Genomic DNA, 22615 nt, shown 5'->3' with positions numbered 1-22615 from the left:
AAATAGGGTCTCGCTATATAGCCCTGAATGGTCTCATACACAGATTCCCGGGCTCGGCAGTGCTGAGATTAAAGGCATGCAGCACCATGCTTGGCCATACGGTTCAGCGTTCACTGTACTTACTCCATGAGGCCATGTCAACTGTACTCCTCCCACTGAGGTTCCGGTCCTCCACGTGTGACCTGGCTGGTTTTCGCTGTCTTACCATTACAACAGGTACAGTTACCTGCACAAAACCCTCACAAGCCTGGGCCACTGACATTCCCTCATGAAAGCGAGGTAGGCCTCACAGCTCAGCATAGGAGTGCCTCTCCCCAGGGTATGTGTCCTTGTTAGTTTCTTGTCAACTTGACACAAGTTAGGTCACCTGCAAAAAGAATCTCGATTGAAAAGGCATCTTTCAAATTGGTCTATAAGCAAGTCTGCACAGTATTTTCTGACGATGTGACTGATGTGAGCGGGACCAAGCCGCTGTGGGCAGAGTCCTGGGTGGCATAAGAAAGCATGCTGAACAGTCATGGGGGCGTAAGCAGGTAAGTTTTATGGTCTGTTTCAGTTCTTGCCTCTAGGTTCCTGCCTTGAGTTTCTTCATCATCTTCCCTTCATGGTCTACTATAAGGTGTAAAACCAAATAAACCCTTCTGCCCCAAGTTGCTTTTGGTTATAATCTTTATCATGTCCTTGAGCTACAGTGAGTCCTTCCTAACCTTGGTCACTGTGGATAAGATCTATCCTTTGGCTCCTGTACAATTGAATTTTCAATTTATTTGATCCTTTCCATCTATAAACTACCCCGATTGTGAGTCTCCTCACCTTATGATTGGCACTCACACTTTAGCTGTGTGTTCTGGTTCATGCTAATCTCTGCTTAGAACAGACAAACTGAGGGGCTGAGGAGAGGCTGAGTACGGCACCCACTACACGGTCCCCGGAACCCACGAGCAGCTGAGCACACAGCACACACCTGCAGTCCGAGGGCTCCTACAGTGAGATGACGGCTAGAAACAGGTGAATCCCCAGAAGCTCACGGGGCCACTGCAGAATTCACACAAAGCAGAGGCTAAAACTGACACCTAAGGTATGACACCATAACCTGCACCCACACATCAAACACACACACGCACCACCCCAAATGTACAGATTAAACTGGATGTTTAAAAGAGCAGTTAGACACTTCCCTTTTCTCTACCACCTTATCGAGTTTCCAAAGACCCAGCAGAACCCTGCTGCTGCTGATAAGAAGGCATCACCCAGCAGCACGGATGCTTACACGGCCACAATCTCTGAGTAAGGCCTTCAGACTTTCTCTACCGAGCAAATGCTGTGCCAGAAGGCGGGACACGAAAAGACGAACACTACTATGCAAATGAGAAAGTTTTATTTATTTAAAAGACCCAGGCTGTACAAACAACAGAAAGCCATACATTAAAAAAGTTCTCAGGCACACAAAATAACATACCTCATTTACAAATTATTTACACTTTGGGGGCCCATATAAAAAGCCACAGTCCTGAGGTAAGGCTGACAAGAAAGTAATCCATAATAACTCACTTGGGAGGCCGATGACCATGGCACTTCTACTACGAAACATAATGGAGGGAGGAAACCCTAGAAGGTTCTGTAATGTGCAGAGGTCTTAAGATGGAGGCTTTTAATGATTTTTAAAGACACAGTAAAATGGCTTCCCTGGGGACATATGGCATCCCCGGTAGTAACATGACATTTCTGTCTGGGGAAGGCAAGTCTCTTACACTGACAGCTCTTACACTGTAAGGATGGAATCCAGGGCCTGTGCCTGCCAGGCAACGACCCCACCCCCGAGCTGCACCTCGCCCATCCCACTGTCTCTAGACACACAGGAGTGTAATAATACGTCCCCTGAAGACTAAAACAAGTCCAGGGTCCATCAAAAGCCAGAGCCAAGTTTGAGATTTCCTGACTCTTCCTTTCCTTATTCCTGCTTGAACGCAAAAGCTGACAGTTTCTGGTTGGCAGAAAGATCTAACGCTTTTTGCTTTTTAGACAGATCCAGATTCTCCTTGGCTGCTTCCTCCCGGTTTTCTGCCTCGCAGATCTCACGTTTTCGCTTCTTCACTTCAGCTCCATCACTGGCAGGCTCTCCCTTGGCCTTGTTGGTCCACACCTTTGTAAAACATTTGGGTGAAGAGATTTTTATGCACGAAGGAAAAAATAGAAAGAAAATGGTCTATTTACTTCCATTAGTGATGTTCTTGTATACAGAACAGTAATTAACACTGAATTTTTAAGTTTATCATTAAAGGTTCTAATTGTTGACAGACTTAAATTTCTTATTCTGTGGGAGAAGATATTTGCAAACTAATCATCTGAACAAGGGTTGTGTATCCCTAATATTTAAGCAACTTTGAAAACTCAATAGCAAAACTCCAAACAGGTTAAAAATACACAATAGATTCTAAGCAAATATTCTCAAGATACACAGAAATGGCCAACAGGCACACAAAAAGGCTCAGCCTATATAATCATCAGGGTTCGAATCACAACTCACTGAGGTAATGTCCACACAGGTGTGCTGCTAGACACTTGTAATTCTGGATACTTGGGAGGCTGCTGAGGTAGGACTGTCAGGAATTCAAGGGAGTCTAGAATAATTAATTAGATACTGGCTCAACAAACAACAACTATATATACTTGGGGGTTGGGGACCAAAGAAAAATGCATTTTTCTTGGGCACTAAGGATGGACATACACATATATGTACATATACATATATACACACATACATAACACATACATGTGTGTATACATACACACACACATATATAGGCAAATACACATGCATGTACTTTTTTAAAAAAAATTAAAACAAAATGCAATCAGCAACTAGGTTCAACAATGTAATCTCAGTACATGGTGGATGGGGGCAACAGAGGCAGAAGGACTGCCCAGAATGTGAGACTGGTCTTACTTATACAGTGAGTTCCAGGACAGTCAGGGTTACAGAGCAGCCCTGTCACAAAACCAAATAATGCCCAAAGCCACAATCATGGGATGAAAATGTAGTTCAGTGGACGAGTGCTTACCTAACATTCACAAAGTCCTACATTCTATACACAGAAATACAAAACTCCCCAAATTAAAAAACAACAAATACACAATCACAAATTTTGTCAAGTCTCTTCCTCTTTTATAATAAATTCACGTCAATTTGTACAGGAAAACAGCAATGCTAAGAAGGTTGTAAATGCAGCTAGAAACGCTGTTTTCTAGCGTCTGGACCATGCAATACCCATCACTCACAAACCCGCTCAGTAGCCAGCATCTACAACGGGGGTGCCTACACTGCACACTGCCTCCCCAAGGAAGTGAAGTCTGAGGTTTAATTGGCACATCACGCACATTCCAGCCTAATTTTTGTGGGAAAGCTGGACCAAAGCACCAAGAGTTTCCAACAAAAGGAAGTATTCTCATATAAGCAGATAGCATTACAATTTTTCTGCTTTAATGGACTTGAAAGTAGTGGTTTAAAGTTTAAATTAAGTTCATTTTTGCTTACTAATCCTTTTGCTTTCAGTTCACAACTGAAGCATCTCTTTGGGAGAGTAGGTCCCTAACTAAGGACACACACTTACAGAGGTAACTTCTAAAATTACCCATGGGTACTCAGTAACAACAAGTCCGTTTGTCAAAATTTACCCACATCTAATTTCTTCTTCACCGAGACTTTTTTTTTGATATATTCGATTCATTTTCCTAAGAACCTTTCAAACCTGGGAAATCCAGCGAGCTCTCATCTCAGCACAGTAGCCCTTACCTTCCTCTCTTCAGCGGACAATACTCTAAATCGAATCATTCCCTCTTTTATTATGTCTGCTTCATCGGAAAAGTCAGGGTTGTCACACAAAATATGACTTCTGTTTTCTTCCAGCCACATCTGGAACCCAGTCTTTGGCCTAAAGTAATAATTATATGAAAAAAAATTATAGGAAATACACTATTTAAAGTGTCACATGATCTTTGAAATTAGTAACTAACCATCAGCCACTCACAACTCATGTAAAGTAAGGGAGACACAACTATACTAGTCAATAATATCCGTATTACTTTCAACAGCCTGGACACCGCAGGATCATTAGCTGGAGAAGCCTTAGCATGGGCAAGTCATCTGTCAGTGCAGAAACACGAACTCTGCCGTTTTCAGGTCTCGTGTGTTTAGAGGTTCAAGGTTTCCAACCTCTGAGCTTTCTGAGCCCGCCGGCCTGAGAATTCCTCCAGCTGTCACTCACAGGCTTGCCATTTAGCAAAGCAGCTATCTGAAACCTAATGGCTTCTCAGCCCTTCCCATCTCAACACCCGCTCACCGCTGACCTGGGTTCTTCCTGCACCATCCTTAGGGAAAACACTGACGAAGGACACTTGTAACTTTAACTGAATTCTATTACACTTTTTGGATACTTAAGTGTTTAGGTCATCAGAAGGTTTAATGGAAATATTTAAGTTTCTGAGCACATGCTGTCATGCATCCTAAATGCTTTATGTGTATTACTTTAGAGCAAAACCCTATGATTCAGAAATAATTAGAATCTCAACTGATAAACCAGGCAACTGAAGCTCAGAGCGATAAGAGTAAGACCCGAGACCGAACAGTTAAGCAGTCTGACAGCAGAACCCCGGTGTTTAGTCCATCTGTTAGCTACAGTTTCTTACTATGCTGAAGCTGAACAGATCTGAAATAATTAGCCTGAATGACAAAGAGACTTACAACTAAAATTTTTACTTTTAATTAATTAATGTTGAAACAAAGTAGCTCTGGCTGTCCTAGAACTTGCTTTGTAGACCTGACTGGTCTTAAATTCATAGAGGTCTGCTTACCCCTTCCTCCCAAGTGCTTGGATTAAAGGGATGTGCCACTACATCCGGCTGGGACCTGGCATCTTCACGCTTCTCTGAATACTAACCTTTGGTTTTCAGAGTTTTGAGGGCACACAGCTGGAGTTTCAGATGATGAATTTTTAGGATTTTCTTTTATTTCCTCAGTCTTATCACCCTGTGAAGCTTTCTTCTGGAAATAGGATACTGCAGAAGCCTACGGAACAAACAGATGTGTGAGTCTAGGGACACACATACCAACATTTAAGAGGATTGTGGGGCTAACCCAGGACGGAACACATTCCCTAGCCACGCAGTGATAAACCACAGGCCTCTATCCCAGAGTGCACAAGGCCACCAAAGCAGTACCTGCTTAGACTTTGGCTTGGGCACAAGAGGCTTTATAACTGGAGATTTTTCATTATTTGCTGCTCGATTGAGAGGGATGGGCTTCCTGGATGATTTGTTCATATTGTCTAAAATATTAGTTGAACGTGTTGAATTCATTGATACAGCTGGTTCTTTGGAATTGACTAGCACCTGAGGAGAAAAGAGCATATTGTATTTGAAAAAGAAAACAACCCCATTGTAGTATGATTTTTGGAAATGAATTCATGGAGTAAACCCAGATTGAGACTGAAGCATATTGTCTCAAATACCACACCCTAGAGACAAACAGGACGCAGCTGTCAAAATCATGAGCACTCAGCACTCAGCACAGGGATGAACACCTAGACGCGAGTGACTGCAGTGATATGCCTCTAGTCCCCAGAGCCTAGGAGGTCATCTGGAAATACCTTTAATGATATTATTCAAACAGAAAACATCATTGGTTACCTTGAAGGGGTTTACCCGTCCTTGGCTGCTAGAGAAAACTGCACCTATTATAAGAAGAAAACTCTCAATAGTGTTTGGTTTTATGTTTTTTTTTAAAGATAACTTCTGACTTTCACAATACTAAATAGAATATTTTAATCTGTATCATATGAAAACAAAGGTACTGTGTAACTCTTTTTCTTTTCCTTTCTTTCCCCATCTTCTGACATTTACCCCTTCATATGCCTCTCTCAAGAACAAAACAAACTCTTTACACTTTCAACTACCATCTTCTCTTACAACCCCACTCACATCACTAACATCACCTCCTTGCCCTACATCCTCCCCACAGTGGTGTAAGGTCCAGCCCTCCTACACAACAGCTAAAGCCCCCACCCATTTCTATGTGATCCAATGTGGTGGCTACTGCCTGCCTTTATTTGACCTCTCAATGCTTTCTATATACTGGGTTCTCCTTTCAGTATTTCCTCCCATCGACTTTTTAGACACTCCATTCCAGACCTGGCCCTTTCTCTCTGGACCAGTGGTCTCTCTCTCTCTCTCTCTCTCTCTCAGTGCTTCCTCTCCTCTCCTGTACTTGATGCTTAAATGCTGGAAAGTCAACTGAGACTTCTGGTTCTTCTTGCTTTACAAACTCCCTAATGTGTGCTCACCTATGTCCAAGGTATAAACCGCTCTACTTTTGCCAGTGGTTTAGCAAAAAGTCTTTGAAGCAAATGCCTAACTCTGTGACCTACTTAGCCAATGTTAACACACCAGCTTCCCCTATAAACCTGTTTGCTTTTCTCCAGTGTTTCTGATGCTATACTGTTCTTCACTTTAGAAACACCTCACCTACGCTACCCTTTCTTTCTACCACCACTGCTTGCCCAAGTCAAACTATTCAGTCTCATTCGGTGGCTCTAGCAGTCTTATGTCCGCCCCACCTCAGCATCGTGTGCGATGGTTCTGTTCTGCATAGAGCTGCAGTCTCCCAGGGACCATACAATGAAGACTGAGATTCTTAACACCGTCTAAAAAACCTTCAACATTTGCCTGCTGCCTATCCCTCCAAGGCCCTACCGAACTGCTCTTTTCACCTCCTAAACCCTTTGTCTGCAGTCTTCAGACGTACTGTTTCCTCAGCCCCTGCTGCCATCCACAACTCCCATGTTGACTAATTCATCTCTAGTGTCTGCTGTCAGCGTTCCATGGTACCTATCTTCTTCTGACTGGATTACAGCCATTGTTATATGCTCCAAGTTTACATAGATTTCTCACCTGATTTAAGAGCTGGCATATCAGGTGAATTAGCACTTTGGAATAAGTTCTGTCCTATAATTAAAATAAACAATACAATGTTAGTGAGAAAAATGAAGTCATCCTTGATATTCAACACTTAGACAGCAGAGATACCTTGAAAAAATATGGGCATTCAATTTCCCTCAGTCAACCATGGAAAAACCAATGCTCACGATGCCTTTCATCTTTTATTTATTTATTTAATTTATTGTTGTTGGTGAAAGGCACTGTGCACATAGAGGTCAGAGGACAACTTTCTACAGGCATTCTATCTACCTTTAGGTGTGGTCTGGAGGTGGCACTCAGGTGGCCAGCATGGCACAGCAAGCGCCATCACTTGCTGAGCCCCCTTAGCTTTCATTACTTGAAAACGTGTCTCACCGTGGTTGTGTGGCTCCGGTCTTTCTTCTGGAACAGTCTCTTCTCTGTCCTCAGTGTCTTCTTCAACTTGATTTCTGGCCCGTGGCTGACTCCATTCTGTAGTGGTATGACTGTAACTGAAGAATAATAGTATGATTCCATAAGGGACACACATAAGACCAATTCATATCCAGGACAGTAAAAGAAAAATCAAATAGTTGTTGCTCTTTTACCCAGCATGCAGTTTCTTTCTGAAATCCTCTTCTTTCTCTTCTTCTGTCTGGGTTTCTGCCAACTCAGCTGCCTTCTCTGCAGCAAGCTCACTAAGCTTTTGAGCCAATATTAATTTCCGAGAGCGAGAAGCATACTTAATGGCTAAGTTCACAGCATTTTGAGTCATTAGACTGGCCAGTTCCACACAGCGAAATTCTCGTTCCAGTTTACAAGAAAGCTAATGGGGAGAATCACAATCAAATCATGGTTAAGTAGAACTTAGAAAAACAAAAAACTGACAGGACTGGCAAACAGAAAGTCTTCTGGGTGCACTGCCTCACTGCTTCATATTTACTAAACTGAAAAGCGTCTTGTATTCATGGTGGGTTGGCTGATGCCTGGCAGCGTTTCTTAGTGGTGTAAATGAATAAAATAGTAGTGCATTTAGACCCAACGAGACAGGACACACTTCAGGTGTTAGCCATAATGGATGGCAGCTGTCGTTCAAAATTCAAATGTAGTTCTCCTAAGTTTTTTCCAGCACCATCAATCCCAATAGGGCAGGGAATTTTAAAGAGCGAATTAAAACAAAGACCGGTTATTACTTTGCTCAGAACTGGCAAACAGATGCTTCCACGTGAATGTGGATGGGAGAAGTAGGCATCCTTAAGATTTCATGCATGTCTATAATCTTCAGCTATCAGAATAGCCACACAACCTCTAAATTAACAGTAGGCCTGCACATGGCAAACACAGCTGTCAGGCCTTGCCCTTTCCCCTTTCCTCCTCCTCGCTAAACCACAGACTGTATTTCTAAAGCTAATCATCCAGGTCTATCTATCCCCTTATTTCTCCACTTCCTCTTCCTGAGCCTAACTACCAAGGTACAGCTATCAGTGTACTGAATCAAAAGCCCACCTTTTGGCTACCCTAATTAACATGCTCAATTAAAATAAACCAACTCACCCTAACACAGGGCTTCCCTTTTTCCATTGATAAACTTACATTTGACTATGAGCCCGACTGTCTCCTTCCACCCAGAGGCAGTCCTTTTTCCCACCAGGACAAATATACCTTCTCCCTCTTCTCCCTCATCCTCTGTCTCCTGTCTTTGTCTCTTATTCCTTGCCCTTTGACCCTCTGGGGCATATAAACCTCCTAGGTGATGAGAACTCGGTCCTGAGATATCCTGTGTCAATTCCAGTTCTTTCAAAGAACACCTGCTGCTCTTAAACGAATGTTCCTCCTCCTCCTCCTCTTCAGGCCTTTATGACCACCAGCACTCACATGGCGGTACACATACACACATGCAGACAAGTAGTCATTCGCATAAAATAAAAATAAATATTAAAAAGGAAGACAAGGAGGAAGAACAAAAACATTCATGTAATACGTTTTAGAAATTACTAGTTCTTTTTGGTTTGAATTCTGAAAATTCAGCACATGACAACCCAAGCTCAAACTGAGCTCCTGACACTCTGAAGGACACTAGGAGGCTTGGAACTCACGGTGCAGGAGCATTTTGTGATCTACAAACCTGACCTATGAGCATGAAGCTCTACGTATTCACCTGAGCCTCCCCAAGAGTGCAGTATTTCTAATCAAGGCGGAACTTTGACTCAGAGGGCAGTGCAGTCCTCCCTCAAAGGTCAGCAGTGCACATCCAGTGGAAAGACATGGATTACATACATGGACATCCAGTGTAAAGACATGGATTACATACATGGACATCCAGTGGAAAGACATGGATTACATACATGGACATCCAGTGGAAAGACATGGATTACATACATGGACATCCAGTGTAAAGACATGGATTACATACATGGACATCCAGTGGAAAGACAAGGGATTACATACATGGACATCCAGTGGAAAGACATGGGTTACATACATGGACATCCAGTGGAAAGATATGGGTTACATACATGGACACCCAGTGGAAAGACATGGGTTACATACATGGACATCCAGTGGAAAGACAAGGGATTACATACATGGACACCCAGTGGAAAGACATGGACTACATACATGAACATCCAGTGGAAAGACAAGGGATTACATACATGGACATCCAGTGGAAAGACATGGGATTACATGCCTTCCAAAAAACAAACCTGACACAGTGGCAACAAACCTTAAGAGACCCTGTTCCAAAAATACATGCAGTGAAGAACCTGAGGCACACCAAACGTGGCCAGTGGTGAGGACAACAGGCTGGGAAATTCAAATGCCTAAGGACATGCTTAAAGCTGTCCAGCCCTGGAGATCTAAAACAGACCACGCCTAAAGCTGTGTTGTGGCGCAGACAAGCAGGAGTCATAATGGCTCTCAGACCACGAGTCACGGTGAGCACCTGCTGGAGCACAGCATCTGCTGGAGCACAGCACCTGCTGGAGCACAGCACCTGCTGGAGCACAGCACCTGCTGGAGCACAGCACCAGGAAAGCGTACTCTCCACCTGTGGCCTTAGCTACAGGGCAACATTTCAAATATTTCAACTGTACCATCAAGAGAGAAAAAATAAAATCTATGAATCCTTGATGGTAAATTTAGTGTTTATTTAAGTATCTTTAAGAAATACTGCCTAGGGCTGGGCATGGTGATACACACCTTTGCTCACCTGGGAGGCAGAGACAGGTGGGTCTCTGTGAGTTCGAGGCCAGGTTGGTCTACAGAGCGAGTTCCAGGACAGCCAGGGCTACACAGAGAAAAACCCTGTCTTAAAGTAAAAAGGGATCTCCAGCTAAGAAAATAATTAAACTGTGTTTCAGCATATTAGACTCACCGCGAGCATTTTCATCAGAAGCTCTTGCTGCTCTTTTACCGCCTGGTTTCTAGTGCTCTCTTCATACTCATAACCATTTTTAGCCAAGTAATCAAGGTAGTTGTGAAACAGGACCGAATGCCAGAACTGCTCCTGCAAAACAGATCAAAGCGCATCAAATTACCATTCCCTCAACACGCACCCCTCAAGGATCAGGTCCATCTTAAGACACTGGTTTTAAAATATTTTCTGAAAAACCCCTTTCTATATAAGCTTATTTTACAACTCTAATTTCAATGTACATTATAGCTCAGCTTTATGGTCTAGTTTATGTTTTTTTTAAAAAAAGGTGTCTATGTGTGTATAAGACTGTGATTTCTTATATTAGTACTCAGAGAACCTGGAAAACTAGTTCCTAGACGACTTGCCTTCTAACTCGAATGACTAATTGCAAGGTTTCAAAAGTCTTTTACGACAACGGGCTAGGTCTAGAGTCCGATGAGTTTACGATCAGAGTGCAGCAGGCTTACCTGACCCTACTAGGGAAGGCCTAGCTCTGGTAAGGTCCTCCCAGTCATAACCAAGTCCTTAGCAGAGAGCCCTGGAAGCTGTGGCAGGATCAGAAGCAGTGCCCTACTGCATTATTTAGTTAATCATACTGTAGCAATGCTCAACACTGGCCACTGTGATGACTCACATCTTCTCTGTCACAGGTATTAACTATCACATTTAGAGTATTAAGACATCCACATACCTCCATTTGGCCTTTCTCTGTGGCAGTCTGACAATAAGGAAGTTTAAAGGGTAATATGGCCACGGCGGGACGTGGAAGGGTGGGAGGGAACCGAGAACCTTTACAAGGGATGCACCTGTCAGTGAAAAAAGTTCCACCTTAAAGACGTTCTACAGTATCACAAAATCCACTAAACTAAAAACTTTTCAGGAATTAGGAACTACTAGCAGTAATACTATTCTAATAGGCCTGGAGATTTCAAATGTCTTATAAACAATCCTAGTATTACTAAAAGTCCACCGGAGAAATTAAGAAGCAGCCACACTCACAAATGTGTTCATTTACATGATATATGCCCAACTGTCACATGAGATGTGTGACAGTTACAGTAGAAACACAAATTTGAGCCGGGCGGGGGGGGGGGGGGGGGGGGGGCGCGCAGGCCTTTAATCCCAGCACTCGGGAGGCAGAGGCGGGTGGGTCTCTGTTTAGTTCAAGGCCAATCTGGTGTACAGAGTGAGTTCCAGGACAGCAAGAGCTACACTGTCTACAATATCTCCAAACAAAAAATAAAAAACACAAACAAACTAATTTTTATCCGCTAACAGTCAACGGACACTACTCACTTGTGACATGGACTATTCTCTTTACACTACTTAACAAAACCATCTCATCTTCCTAGCAATTCTGGGACGCGCACTTTTCTGTCTGAGAGCTGAGGGACAATCCCTGAGTCTGACAGTATGACCTGGCTACACGGCAGGCAGGCGGCACATCTCATGACTCAGAGACTGAGCCGTGGACCTTGACACCACACTGCCCTTCCAGAGTAACAACCCACACCGTCTTTACCACAAACACCAAGAGCAAACTGAAGCCCTGAGAAGTTTTAATGAATCTTTCTAGCACAGGACAGGTAAGTTTCCTTAAACACAGCAGTAGACTACCGCAGAAAGAAAGCTGTAGGATTTCTTCTCCGGTCTGCAGTTATCTCCAGCCGCACAGAGGGAAACAATCACGTCTACGTGAGTGTAAGCGAACAGTCGGGAGGGTGGTACAGTTATCCTCTCAGCACTTGGCATAGAGATCACGAGTTTGAAGTCAGCTGGTCTCAAATCCTTAAGATGTTCTCAAAAAAAAGAAGAGGGGAAGAGGAAGCAACAGCAGCAATGACTGAGGAGCAGTTTCCAACCTCTGAAAAATCTGTTTCCTCAGAACAAAACCAAAGAAAGTATGAAAACAGCCTGTCTCAATGCACAAAACTAAATACAATTTCATTTTCTTCTTTCCTTTCTGCTTTTGAGCCACAGTCACAAATACATAGCCCAGGCTGACTCTGAAGTCCCAATTCTCCAACTCCTCCATGCTTGTAGAAATACATTTTTCATAAAAAAAACTTTTCATTGCTGGGATTAAAGGTGTGTACAGCCACTACCTGGATTAAGTGTTTGTTTGTTTGTTTAAGTTGTATTTATTTTGTGTGTATGAGTATTATGTACACCACCTACATGTCCATGGAGTTCAGAAGAGGGTCCCCTGGAACTGGAGTACGGATGGCTGTGAGCCACCATGAGTGAGCACTGGAAATCCAGTAGTCCAGGTTCCCTGTAAGAAAACTCTCAATGGCGGAGCCACTTCTCCAGCCCCAGTGTTTCAAATGTGTGCGTCTATCCTAAATGTGGTAGCAGATCTGCAGTTCTAGCACTGGTGCAGTGGAAATCAGGAGTTCAAGGCTATCCATGATTGCGTGGTGAGCTGAGCTCAGTTTGGGCTACGTGAGATTCAATTTCAAGAAAACCACAATCATTTTATTCTAAATTATGAGTATGGCCTAGTGTGGATTTGTGTGGATTTGTGCAAATATGTAAGGTGCCCAAGGAGGCTAGAAGACTGCATTGGATCCCCTGGAGCTACAGCTACAGTTGTGAACAGCACATCTTCAATATTAGCACTTTAGAGGCAAAACAGGTGCTCTCTGAGGTCTGGGCCAGCCTGATCTACACTGCCTCAAATAATAAGATGAAACATTCAATAACAAAATGAGTCATCTTAACTTTAGTAACTAGAGAAGCTAGCAAAACCCCTCATGGGTTCAAACCATAGGCTCCTATTATTAGCTTTATGTCAAGAAATGAAACACAAGAAATTTCCAAGGACAACCATACATCCTAACACCAATTAAAAAGTTAACTAATACAGTCTCAAAAACACAACAAAACACAGCATCTCATTATGTAACCCTGACAGACCTGCAACTTGCTTTGAAGACCAGATTGACCTCAAACTCCGAGATCCAGCAGCTTCTGCCTCCTGAGTGCTGTGACACCACACCCAGATATTTATTTATTTATTTATTTATTTATTTATTAAAAATATTCACCTCCTCCCCTCTTCCCATTTCCTTCCCTCTCCCCTCTCCCCCTTCCTCTCCAGTCCAAAGAGCAGTCAGGGTTCCCTGCCCTGTGGGAAGTCTAAGGTCCTCCCCCCTCCATCCAGGTCTAGGAAGGTGAGCATCCAAACGGACTAGGCTTCCACAAAGCCAGTACATGCAGTAGAATCAAAACCCAGCGACATTGTCCCTGGTTTCTCAGTTTTTCTTTAAAAAAAAAAAAAAAAAAGCATTTTTCCCTGTACTGAAGATGAAATTTGGGGTGTCTCTTACATGTTAAGCAAATATTACTATTAAATCATACCTCCAGCCAACTAATATAGCTTATAGTACTAAATATATCAACCATGGAATTCTGCAGATTCTAGGCAAACATGGAAATAAGCATTGAAACCTTTATGGTTTTCTAGTAAATTCAATTTTGCATTGTCTGAAAAGACTGTATTTTATCTTCTCAAATCCCCATAATGTGGACTACGCCCCACCCCAAACACTCCTACTTTTGTCTCATAATCTGCCTAAAGATGCCAGAAATAGAATATAGGAATTCCTGTCTCTAGTTATTCTGAATATTTTACAAGTGGAATCAAACAATATATAGTCCTTTAAGACCTGATTTCTTTTACTTAGCATAATGTTTTCCAGGTTCATTTACATTATAAGTATGTATCAGTAATTTATAACTTTCTACAGCCCAATAATATAGAGAGACCACATCTTAATTTTCCCTTCAGCAGTTAGCAAATGAAAAGCAAATAAATACACTTATAGATGTGCTCGCTTCGGCAGCACATATACTAAAAATACACTTATAGAGTCTCATACAGAGAGGAAGCTGGAGCCAGGCACAGCACTGTAAGTGTGAATCCCAGCACTCAGGAGACAGCGGTGGGAGGGCTGCCTGAATCGGAGGCCAGACTCAGTTCTACTGCAATCTTTTCTCAACCCCTGCTCCGAAATCACTCTCTACACTCTGTGATAGCCCACCTCAACTGCTGGGGATTCTCATGGACCCCCACCACCCAGTAGTGATCAGATTTCCCTTTGCAGTGCTCTCGGATGTTACAGACGGGAGTCCACGTGTTCCCAAGCCCTCTGTTAAGCATTCGAACACAGCCTTCGGAATCCATGTAACAGGGGGTACCTAAATAACCAACAACAAAGAAATCACTTCAAAACACAGCTATGCACTGGTAAATAAACCTCTAAAAATATACACCGAGGATTCAACTTTCATTTCAAAAGCAAAAGGTGGAGGAGATAATTCAGGATTGCTTTCTGCAAGATTTTCATTACCACACAGACTCAACTGAAGAAAAACCCTGACTCTGACTAAAATTTATTTTAAAAAACAAAACCAAAAAACAACAAAACAGTTTCAGTGAAAACTATGCCCCCTGCTGGAATATAATAGTAATTATTTCTAAGTCAATTCAACTTTTTAAAAAGTTCAAACATACATCTGAAGTCTCCTGGTTACAAAAGATACAATAATCAGCACTTGCTCTAAGGCGATGCTTTGGTACTGTTTTTATGCCTCTTTTCTCTAGTGGTCTAATTCCTGTTCCGTCAACAGCTCCCAGGTACAGGATTCATAGGAAAAGAGAGAACATCACTGCTGTTCACCTACTGTTGCTCCTCAGAAGGTATGAACCCCTTTTGTTATCTTCAACCATTTTCCATAGGTGCTAGACCCAGTTGGCACTTGGGGAAAGGAAAAGCTAAAGAAATGGAGGCTACTCAGGGAAGTATTATTTCGGCATAAATAACCAATAACATTCCCACAGAAACGGTTGATAAGCTAAAGATGAACCAAGGTTTTCAAGTAAACCAAATGGCCAATGAAGGACATACATTCCTAACAAGCTTTATACTTAAATAAGGCACCTGTCAAAAACCACTATAACAGGTCAGTAATAGAACTCCAAGAGAAATATCATGTGATCCATTAATGTAACTTTTAATCTTATATAGTACTTGTTTTTGTTTTTCAAGACAGGGTTTCTCTCTGTAACAGCCCTAGCTGTCCTAGAACTAGCCCCTGTAAAACCAGGCTGGCATTGAACTCACAGAGATCTGCCTGCCTCTGCCTCCCAAGTGTTGGGATTAAAGGCGTGCACCATCATCACCCAGCTTTATGTAGTACTTTTAAATAAGAAAATTTAGCATTTAATCATATATGGCCAAAATATTATGACTTAACATATATGTAGTCAATGTAAATGAAATACTGAGAGTTTGAAATTCCCTTTTTAAATACTAGTCTTTAAAATTCAGTATTCTAAATCTGTATTTCAATTCAGACTGGCCACATTTCAAGTGTTCAAGAGCCACACATAGATTAAACACAATTTTAGAAACTTTCTAACTTATGTATAGAATTTACTGGAAAAGACATAATTTTATTAATGATTTGTATCTTCTACTTGCCATGTAACAAATAAATACTAGGAAACATAGTTTTCCAGAGTCGGAGAAATGTCTGACTAGCAAGCACCAGCTGCTCTTACAGAGGACTAGTTTGATTCTCAGGGCACAGAGGTGGCGCACAACCACCTCTAACTATAGCTCCAGGGAATACGATGTCCTCCTCTGGATTCCATGGGCACATACATACACATAATTAAATTTTAATATAAATAGTATTTTTAAGTAAACACTCAAATAATAAAATTATTTTCTTCTTGAAATATGTCTTTATTATAAAGAAAGGAAATGCTCTTGCCTTCAGCAGAAAACCCCAGCCAGGCGAGGTAGGACTTCCTTGTAAGAGGAAGAGGGTCGCCATGCAGAACCTGTTCTTTCTTTTGCCCCAACTCTAGCAGCTGAACCCCAAGGCACTGATCTCCATCAAACCCTGTACCTAGAGAAATGCACATATGTATCAGGCACCAGAGGTTATTCAACCATAGTCAAGTCTAAATTATATTCTGAAATTAATTTTACAACACATTCTTAAAACAGCACTATTTTTATAGTTAACCCACATGAGGAATCATTCTGATACATTAGAAACAGATTAATAACTACCCTGACTGTGTATAAAGTGGTACTCATTCACTCAAGAACATCTGTGGAGAACATAATCGGTACCACTTCCTTGTCACATCTTGGACTATAGAATATAAAAAGGGAACTGAGCAACATGCGTCCATCACTTTCTGCTTCCTGACTATGGATATAATGTAACCAGGTAATTTAATAAACCTGATTGCCTTTACACTCCACCATGATGGACTGTGCCGGAGTAAACCCCTTCTCCCTCGAGTTGCTTATATCACATGCTCTATACCATTATCATCCTTATTGTTATTATTATTGGTTTTTCAAAACAGTGTTTGTCTGTGAAGCCCTGGCTGTCCTGGGGTTCTCTGTTGATCAGACTGGCCTCGAACTCAGAGATCCACCTGCCTCTCTGCCTCCCGATTGCTGAGATCAAAGGCGTGTGCCACCACCACCCCATTCAGGTACTGTGTCACAGCAACAGGAAAAGAAACTAAAACAGGGCCATTCAGAAATGGTTGGATACTCTGTCCCAAAACTCCTATCAGACCAGGCTGGCCTTGGCTCTTAGAGATTCACCCGCCTCTGCTCCCAAGTGCTGGGACTAAATGTGCACCAGCACTGCCCGGCTTTATCCAACATTGTTTACAAGACTAAAATACCAGTGAGAGTGGGAGGGTAGTGGGAGGAGGGGCGGAAATGGAAACTTTTATAATTTAATAAAATTACTTAAAAAAAAATGGTTATAGTATAGAAAAAAAAAGACTAAAATACCAAGTTTTACAATCAAGCATCCTGACACAGTCTAACTAAAGATACTTATTTGAGGAATGAAACAAAAGGAGATCAATAACAACAAAAACAGCTCAAGCAGCTTCCATTTTACTCAAGTTACATTATCATATAAGACAAGGAAAAACCTACCTCTATGGTAAACAATGCAAAGCTGTTCTCCGTGTCCTGCCATTGACACCACGGGTCCAGGAAGGCAGAAGATTTCTTTCTGAACGCCTCCAATAGTAAACAATCGAAGGAGCAAGGCAGTAGTAGCAGCCGCAGCCCACCCCTGACCAAGACATACGGCTTCAATATCCTCACTCTCAGGCATATCTACTGTCCACTCCTTGCTTGAATCCCAAGAACTGAAGTGCAGGCAATGAAGCTTGCTAAAAAAAATAAAAGACAGAAACAACTGAATTTGTATATTCTTTTACTTCCCGAAACAGGATTTGCCTATGTGGCCCTGGCTATTCTAGAATTAGCTCTGTAGACCATGCTGGCCTCGAACTCAGAGATCCGCCTGCCTCTGCCTCCTGAGTGCTGGGATAAAGGCGTGCAGCTGTGTGTTATTTTTATATATAACTAACCATGATGCCAAAGTTTATTTTTCTATTTTATTACTACAATTGATTTTAAAGAAAATAATCATGAAGTTCATTGTGGGGTGGCGGGGACGGACATGTGCGTGTCTGGTGCCAGGGATACAACTACTGCCATGAAGGTGATAAACACTCTATGACTGTGTTACATCCCAAACTCATGAAATAAACTTAAAATAAGTTACATTAAATCTGTTGACTCATATTTTGAAGGATATTTAAAGACAGAAGAACATATTTACAAGATATTAAATGTAAAATATAAGGTAACGGCCATAAAGTGTTTCTATTCCATAAGGTGCACACAGAACAACAACCAAGACTTTAAACAAGTTAGAAAGTATCAAAACAAAAAGCAACAGTTCTCATTAAAAAAAGAATTAATATGTACGACCAAAGAGAAAGAAAGAAAAAAAACAATCAGATATCACCAGTAAAACTACTATCACTCCTAAAAGCTGATGTACTTCCTGTCTCTTCTCTCTGTGCATTCAGAATGCAGGCAGCACCCAAATTTGGTATCAGAAAAAATACTGATTCTCTGAATACTAATTTTAAAATAAAAAGGAAATATACAGAGCCGTGATATCTACCTGTCAAATCATGTAAACTAGTTAACAATCGCTAAGCAAAAAGAAAAACTTGCTAAATACTACATTTTGATGTTATCTTCCTTTTAAAAAATTATTTTTCAAAGAAAGATTTCAAATCTAATCTATAACAAATCAAACAAAAATACTGAGGCCAGCAATAATCCAAGACTAGGACTGAATTAATTGTAAGAAAGAAAAAAAAATACTCTATACTCTGAAGTAGTAGTTACTCAAAGTATATACCAATCTGTCAACTCATCAACCTGAAGTATGGTTACATTTTCTTGCATATAAATTATTGAAAAGGAGGGTTCATACAAAACGAGGTCAAGGATACATATTATTAATTCTAGGAGAATTCTAAAGGGAATTCAGGGGAATGAAGGGAACTCTCATTTTCTGAATGTTCTACGCATGTTACATTATTAATAGTAGTAGCAGAACAACATAAAACATAATCTCATCCCTCTTGTATTAGAAGTTACACCCTATCATTTTCATATGCAGAAGGTGCAATGAGGAGACAACTAAGAGCAAAACATATTCTGAGTGTACAGGTGCTCACACCCAATCCTAGTTTCTGGTATTCCGTAGTACAAAAGACACAACGATCTAACAGTTCAACAATGCCAGGTTCCCCTCCGTACCTTGCTAATTCATCAGTGCTTTCACATGCCAACAAAACAGCTTCATGGGAAAGAGCTCCCATTGTGTAGTTGAAAGCGTTCGATAGGTGTGTTGCATGATGGATGGAGGTGTCGTGGAATTCCACATCTATGGCACTGTCCTGATCATCGTTATAGCAACGAATAATCCCAACAGAGTTCCACACCTACGAGTATGTAAGACCAGGTAAGAAAAGCAAACTCCTAGGCCAAAGTACAAGAGCACTGACCAAGCACTGTAACTTAATCTATATCCAGAGTTACCACATTCTATCTAACTCAGCACAACTTCAGAAAACAGTGGTAATTGCAGAGCTACAATAACTAATTATTCTTTCCTTTATAAAAAGTCACATAATCAATTAGCAAATGGAATACTTAACATTTTAAAAATTACATAACACAACTGAAAAAGCACTTAACAAAACCATTAAATTCTTAAAAATAAATAGCTCAAACTTTGAGTTTCTATACAAATAAAAATGTAAATGCAACATTTATTTTTCTATTCAAATAACTGGTTACAGGATAAATATACAAACTGTAAAACAACATAAACTGGTACCATTTGGAAAGTTTAGCTTCTACTGATGTACACTACAGACTCACACTTGGTCCTGGTCTGTCATTCTTTCTTTTTAATATATTTGAGTGTTTTTCCTACATGTATGTATACTCATGACTGGTGCCACCGAGGCCAGAAGAGCATGTTAACATAGCTATAAATAAAATATTGACACTAAGATGTATTGCTTGATGAGAATTCTCAACAAAGTTTTATGATGAAATACCACTTTTTGTATTTATACTAAAATGTATGCCAAGACCAGGTCTTCGGTAAAAATATCTAACAACATTTGCAGAAAGAAAAACATCAAATAAATAACAAATAACATCCTGAACTTTCAAACTCTCAAACTTGAAGCAAATGCTAATATTTTCATTAATCAATTCAAGAAACATCTTAATGCTCACTGTGTTATACCTTGTTTTAAATACTAAGATATTAGGTTATGTTTTCTAATTTTTAAAAATTTAAAAAGTTTTATGTGTGTGGATTTTTAATCTGCGTGTAATGTCTGTGTACCACTGTAGATGTCAGAAGAAGATATTTAATTCCCTGAGACTGGAATTACAGATAGTTGTGAGCTGCCACTTTGGCTAGGCAACTGAATCTATCACTCATAACTACTGAGCCCCTAAGATACTAACTGGTTTTTAAAAAGAGCAAGCTTGTTGGGCGGTGGTGGTGGTGGTGGTTACACCTTTAATTCCAGCACACAGGAGGCAGATGTAGGTGGATCTCTGCAAGTTTGAGGCTAGCCTGGTCTACAGAGTGAGTTCTAGGACAGCCAAGATTGTTACACAGAAAAACCCTGTCTCAAAAAACCAAAAAGGAAAAGAAAATGTGTTATAAAAACATCTTCCAATAAATGTTTTATAATCTAAATAATATTTTACATAAAAATATAGCCAGGCATGACAGTACACACCTATAATCCTAGCACTCAGAAAGCAAAGGCAGGAGGCTGTCACAAATTTGAGGTCAACCTGATCTACACAGTGAGTACTAGACTACTCTGTGAGATTCTGAGGAATAAGGTTTAGAAACATTCCAACAAGTATTACAAGACATATAGTCATATTTTTGTTATTTCATCTTGCAAAACAGAATTAACAAAATTTTCAATAGTAATACTGAAGTAAGATTAAAAATTTTAGTTAACCAGGAAATAAACCTACCATAAAATTACATCAATCAAAATGCTCTAGCCTACTTAAGCAAGGTTTTTAAAATTATTTTTGAATCTATCAAATAACTGTAGGGGAAACAATGCTGAAGAATTACTTGAAAGTCAGGTGTAGCTGAAGGCTTACCATGAATCTGTGAGAGAGATGCAAGGGTGTAGAACTGGGCTGGAACGGCTTCTGTCGGGGCGTTGGCATGGGCCCATCATAGAATGGCCTTTGGGATTTTGTAAGGGGGAGATTATGAATACTGTCTGCCTGGTCATCTTCCCCTTCCTCTTTGTGAAGACCGGTGTTTAGCAGTGTAGCATCTACAGTGCAAAGAAGTATAAGACAATCATAAAATTAACAACCTAGAAAAGGAAAAGCATTATGAAGAGCAGAGGGGCGTTCCTACGTGTCTCAGGCATGGCTGACACACTACTCGCCTCTTCCAGCTCGTTAAGAAATAGAGCGATGAGGGAGCTGGAGAGATGGCTCAGTGGTTAAGAGCACTGACTGCTCTTCCAGAGGACCCGGGATCAATTCCCAGCACCCACATGGCAGCTCACAACTGTCTGAAGATCCAGTTGCAGGGGATCTGACACTTTCACACCGATGCACATAAAATAAAGTTAAATAAACCATAAAAATATTTAAAAAAAAGAAAAAGAAATAGAGCGATGATGCAAACATCCTGGAAGACAGAACACACACGGTGCCTTGTGTCAGTCTAGGCAACAACACCAAACACTGTTAATAGTCTCTGCATTCTTAGCTACCATCCAGTTACAGTAAAAATACTCATTTTACCAATTCTTGATTTCTATAAATCAGTTTCTATTTCTTTTTTAAAACATTCTGGGTGGACCAGCGAGATGACTAAGCAATTAAAGCTTCTTGCTGTGCAAACCCGGTAACCTGACTTTGATTCTGAGAATCCACAGAAAGGTAGAGGGAGAGAATCAACTCCATGTGTGCTGTGACATGCACACACACGAACCATAATTTCCTTTAAAGTCTGGAGTTGTAGAGACGGTTCGGTGGTAAAAGTATTCGCCGCATACTTGTGGGTCTCAGAGACTGAACCCAGATTGTTAGCCTTAATAGGAAGGCACTTATACCGAATAAGTCATCTTGCTGAACCACTTTTGTAATTTAGTTTTGGGGGTCTTTGAACACAGATACGCATATGCCATGGCATGTGTGGAGGTCAGGGGATATAACACTGGGAAGTGAGCTCCCTCCTGCTGTCTTGTGGGAGCTGGGAACCAAGCTCGGGTGCTGAGGCTGGGTATAAGAGCCTCTATCCTTGGAGCTAGATCTCTAACTTTTCAGCTGTCAATGTCATTGAGTTCATCTATTATTTTCTATTTGTTCAGAGTATAACTTATTTTATAGCTTGTTAGAAAGACTTAGATGGTTGACCTGAAATTTTTTAACATAGGATTTAGAATGCAGTTCTAAACACTAATTAAGCCATCTGACGGTTTTAATAACATCTGGAAACCTAATAGCAAGGGGATTATCACACACGCAAAGTCAAATTCATACCAGCTGAGTTTTCATCATCCCCCAAGACATGACTTCTCCGTCTGAGACGATCCGCAGCCGGCATGAGGTCATCGTCCTCATCCTCATCATTTATAATTCCTTTTGAAAAAGAAGGGATCTCCACCGCATTGTCATTTAGAAAATCGCCAGCGCTACTTGTATCATCTCCATCAAAAAGATCATTGTAATCCTTTTCCACTCTACTAGACACCTTGAAAAATCAAATTAGAACAAATTAGTAAATGACATAGAAAAACACAATTAG

At 41.0% G+C, this 22615-nt stretch overlaps 1 protein-coding gene across 2 annotated transcripts in view; it reads right to left on the bottom strand.

The window, feature by feature from the left end:
* Positions 1–1361: 1361 nt before the first annotated feature.
* Positions 1362–22615, bottom strand: part of Wdhd1 (WD repeat and HMG-box DNA binding protein 1) — a 42484-nt gene continuing 21230 nt past the window's right edge. Inside the window, exons 10-25 of one of the 2 annotated variants that reach the window (XM_087911984.1) lie at positions 22351–22561; positions 20947–21128; positions 19051–19235; positions 17356–17597; positions 16154–16291; positions 14416–14572; positions 11061–11175; positions 10328–10459; positions 7560–7777; positions 7348–7463; positions 6946–6999; positions 5686–5729; positions 5218–5388; positions 4938–5065; positions 3794–3932; positions 1362–2143 (exon numbers count right to left, since the gene is read on the bottom strand). In XM_087911984.1, the coding sequence (XP_087768110.1) occupies positions 1952–2143; positions 3794–3932; positions 4938–5065; positions 5218–5388; positions 5686–5729; positions 6946–6999; positions 7348–7463; positions 7560–7777; positions 10328–10459; positions 11061–11175; positions 14416–14572; positions 16154–16291; positions 17356–17597; positions 19051–19235; positions 20947–21128; positions 22351–22561 (2424 nt within the window). In that variant the 3' untranslated portion in view covers positions 1362–1951. The remainder of the gene's footprint in view (positions 2144–3793; positions 3933–4937; positions 5066–5217; positions 5389–5685; positions 5730–6945; positions 7000–7347; positions 7464–7559; positions 7778–10327; positions 10460–11060; positions 11176–14415; positions 14573–16153; positions 16292–17355; positions 17598–19050; positions 19236–20946; positions 21129–22350; positions 22562–22615) is intronic. The other variant, XM_087911985.1, reaches the window with a different exon arrangement.

This window comes from Myodes glareolus, chromosome 12 (genome assembly GCF_982192425.1).
Source record: "Myodes glareolus chromosome 12, mMyoGla1.1, whole genome shotgun sequence".
NCBI lineage: Eukaryota > Metazoa > Chordata > Mammalia > Rodentia > Cricetidae > Myodes > Myodes glareolus.
This window is presented reverse-complemented; position numbering and strand designations above follow the sequence as displayed.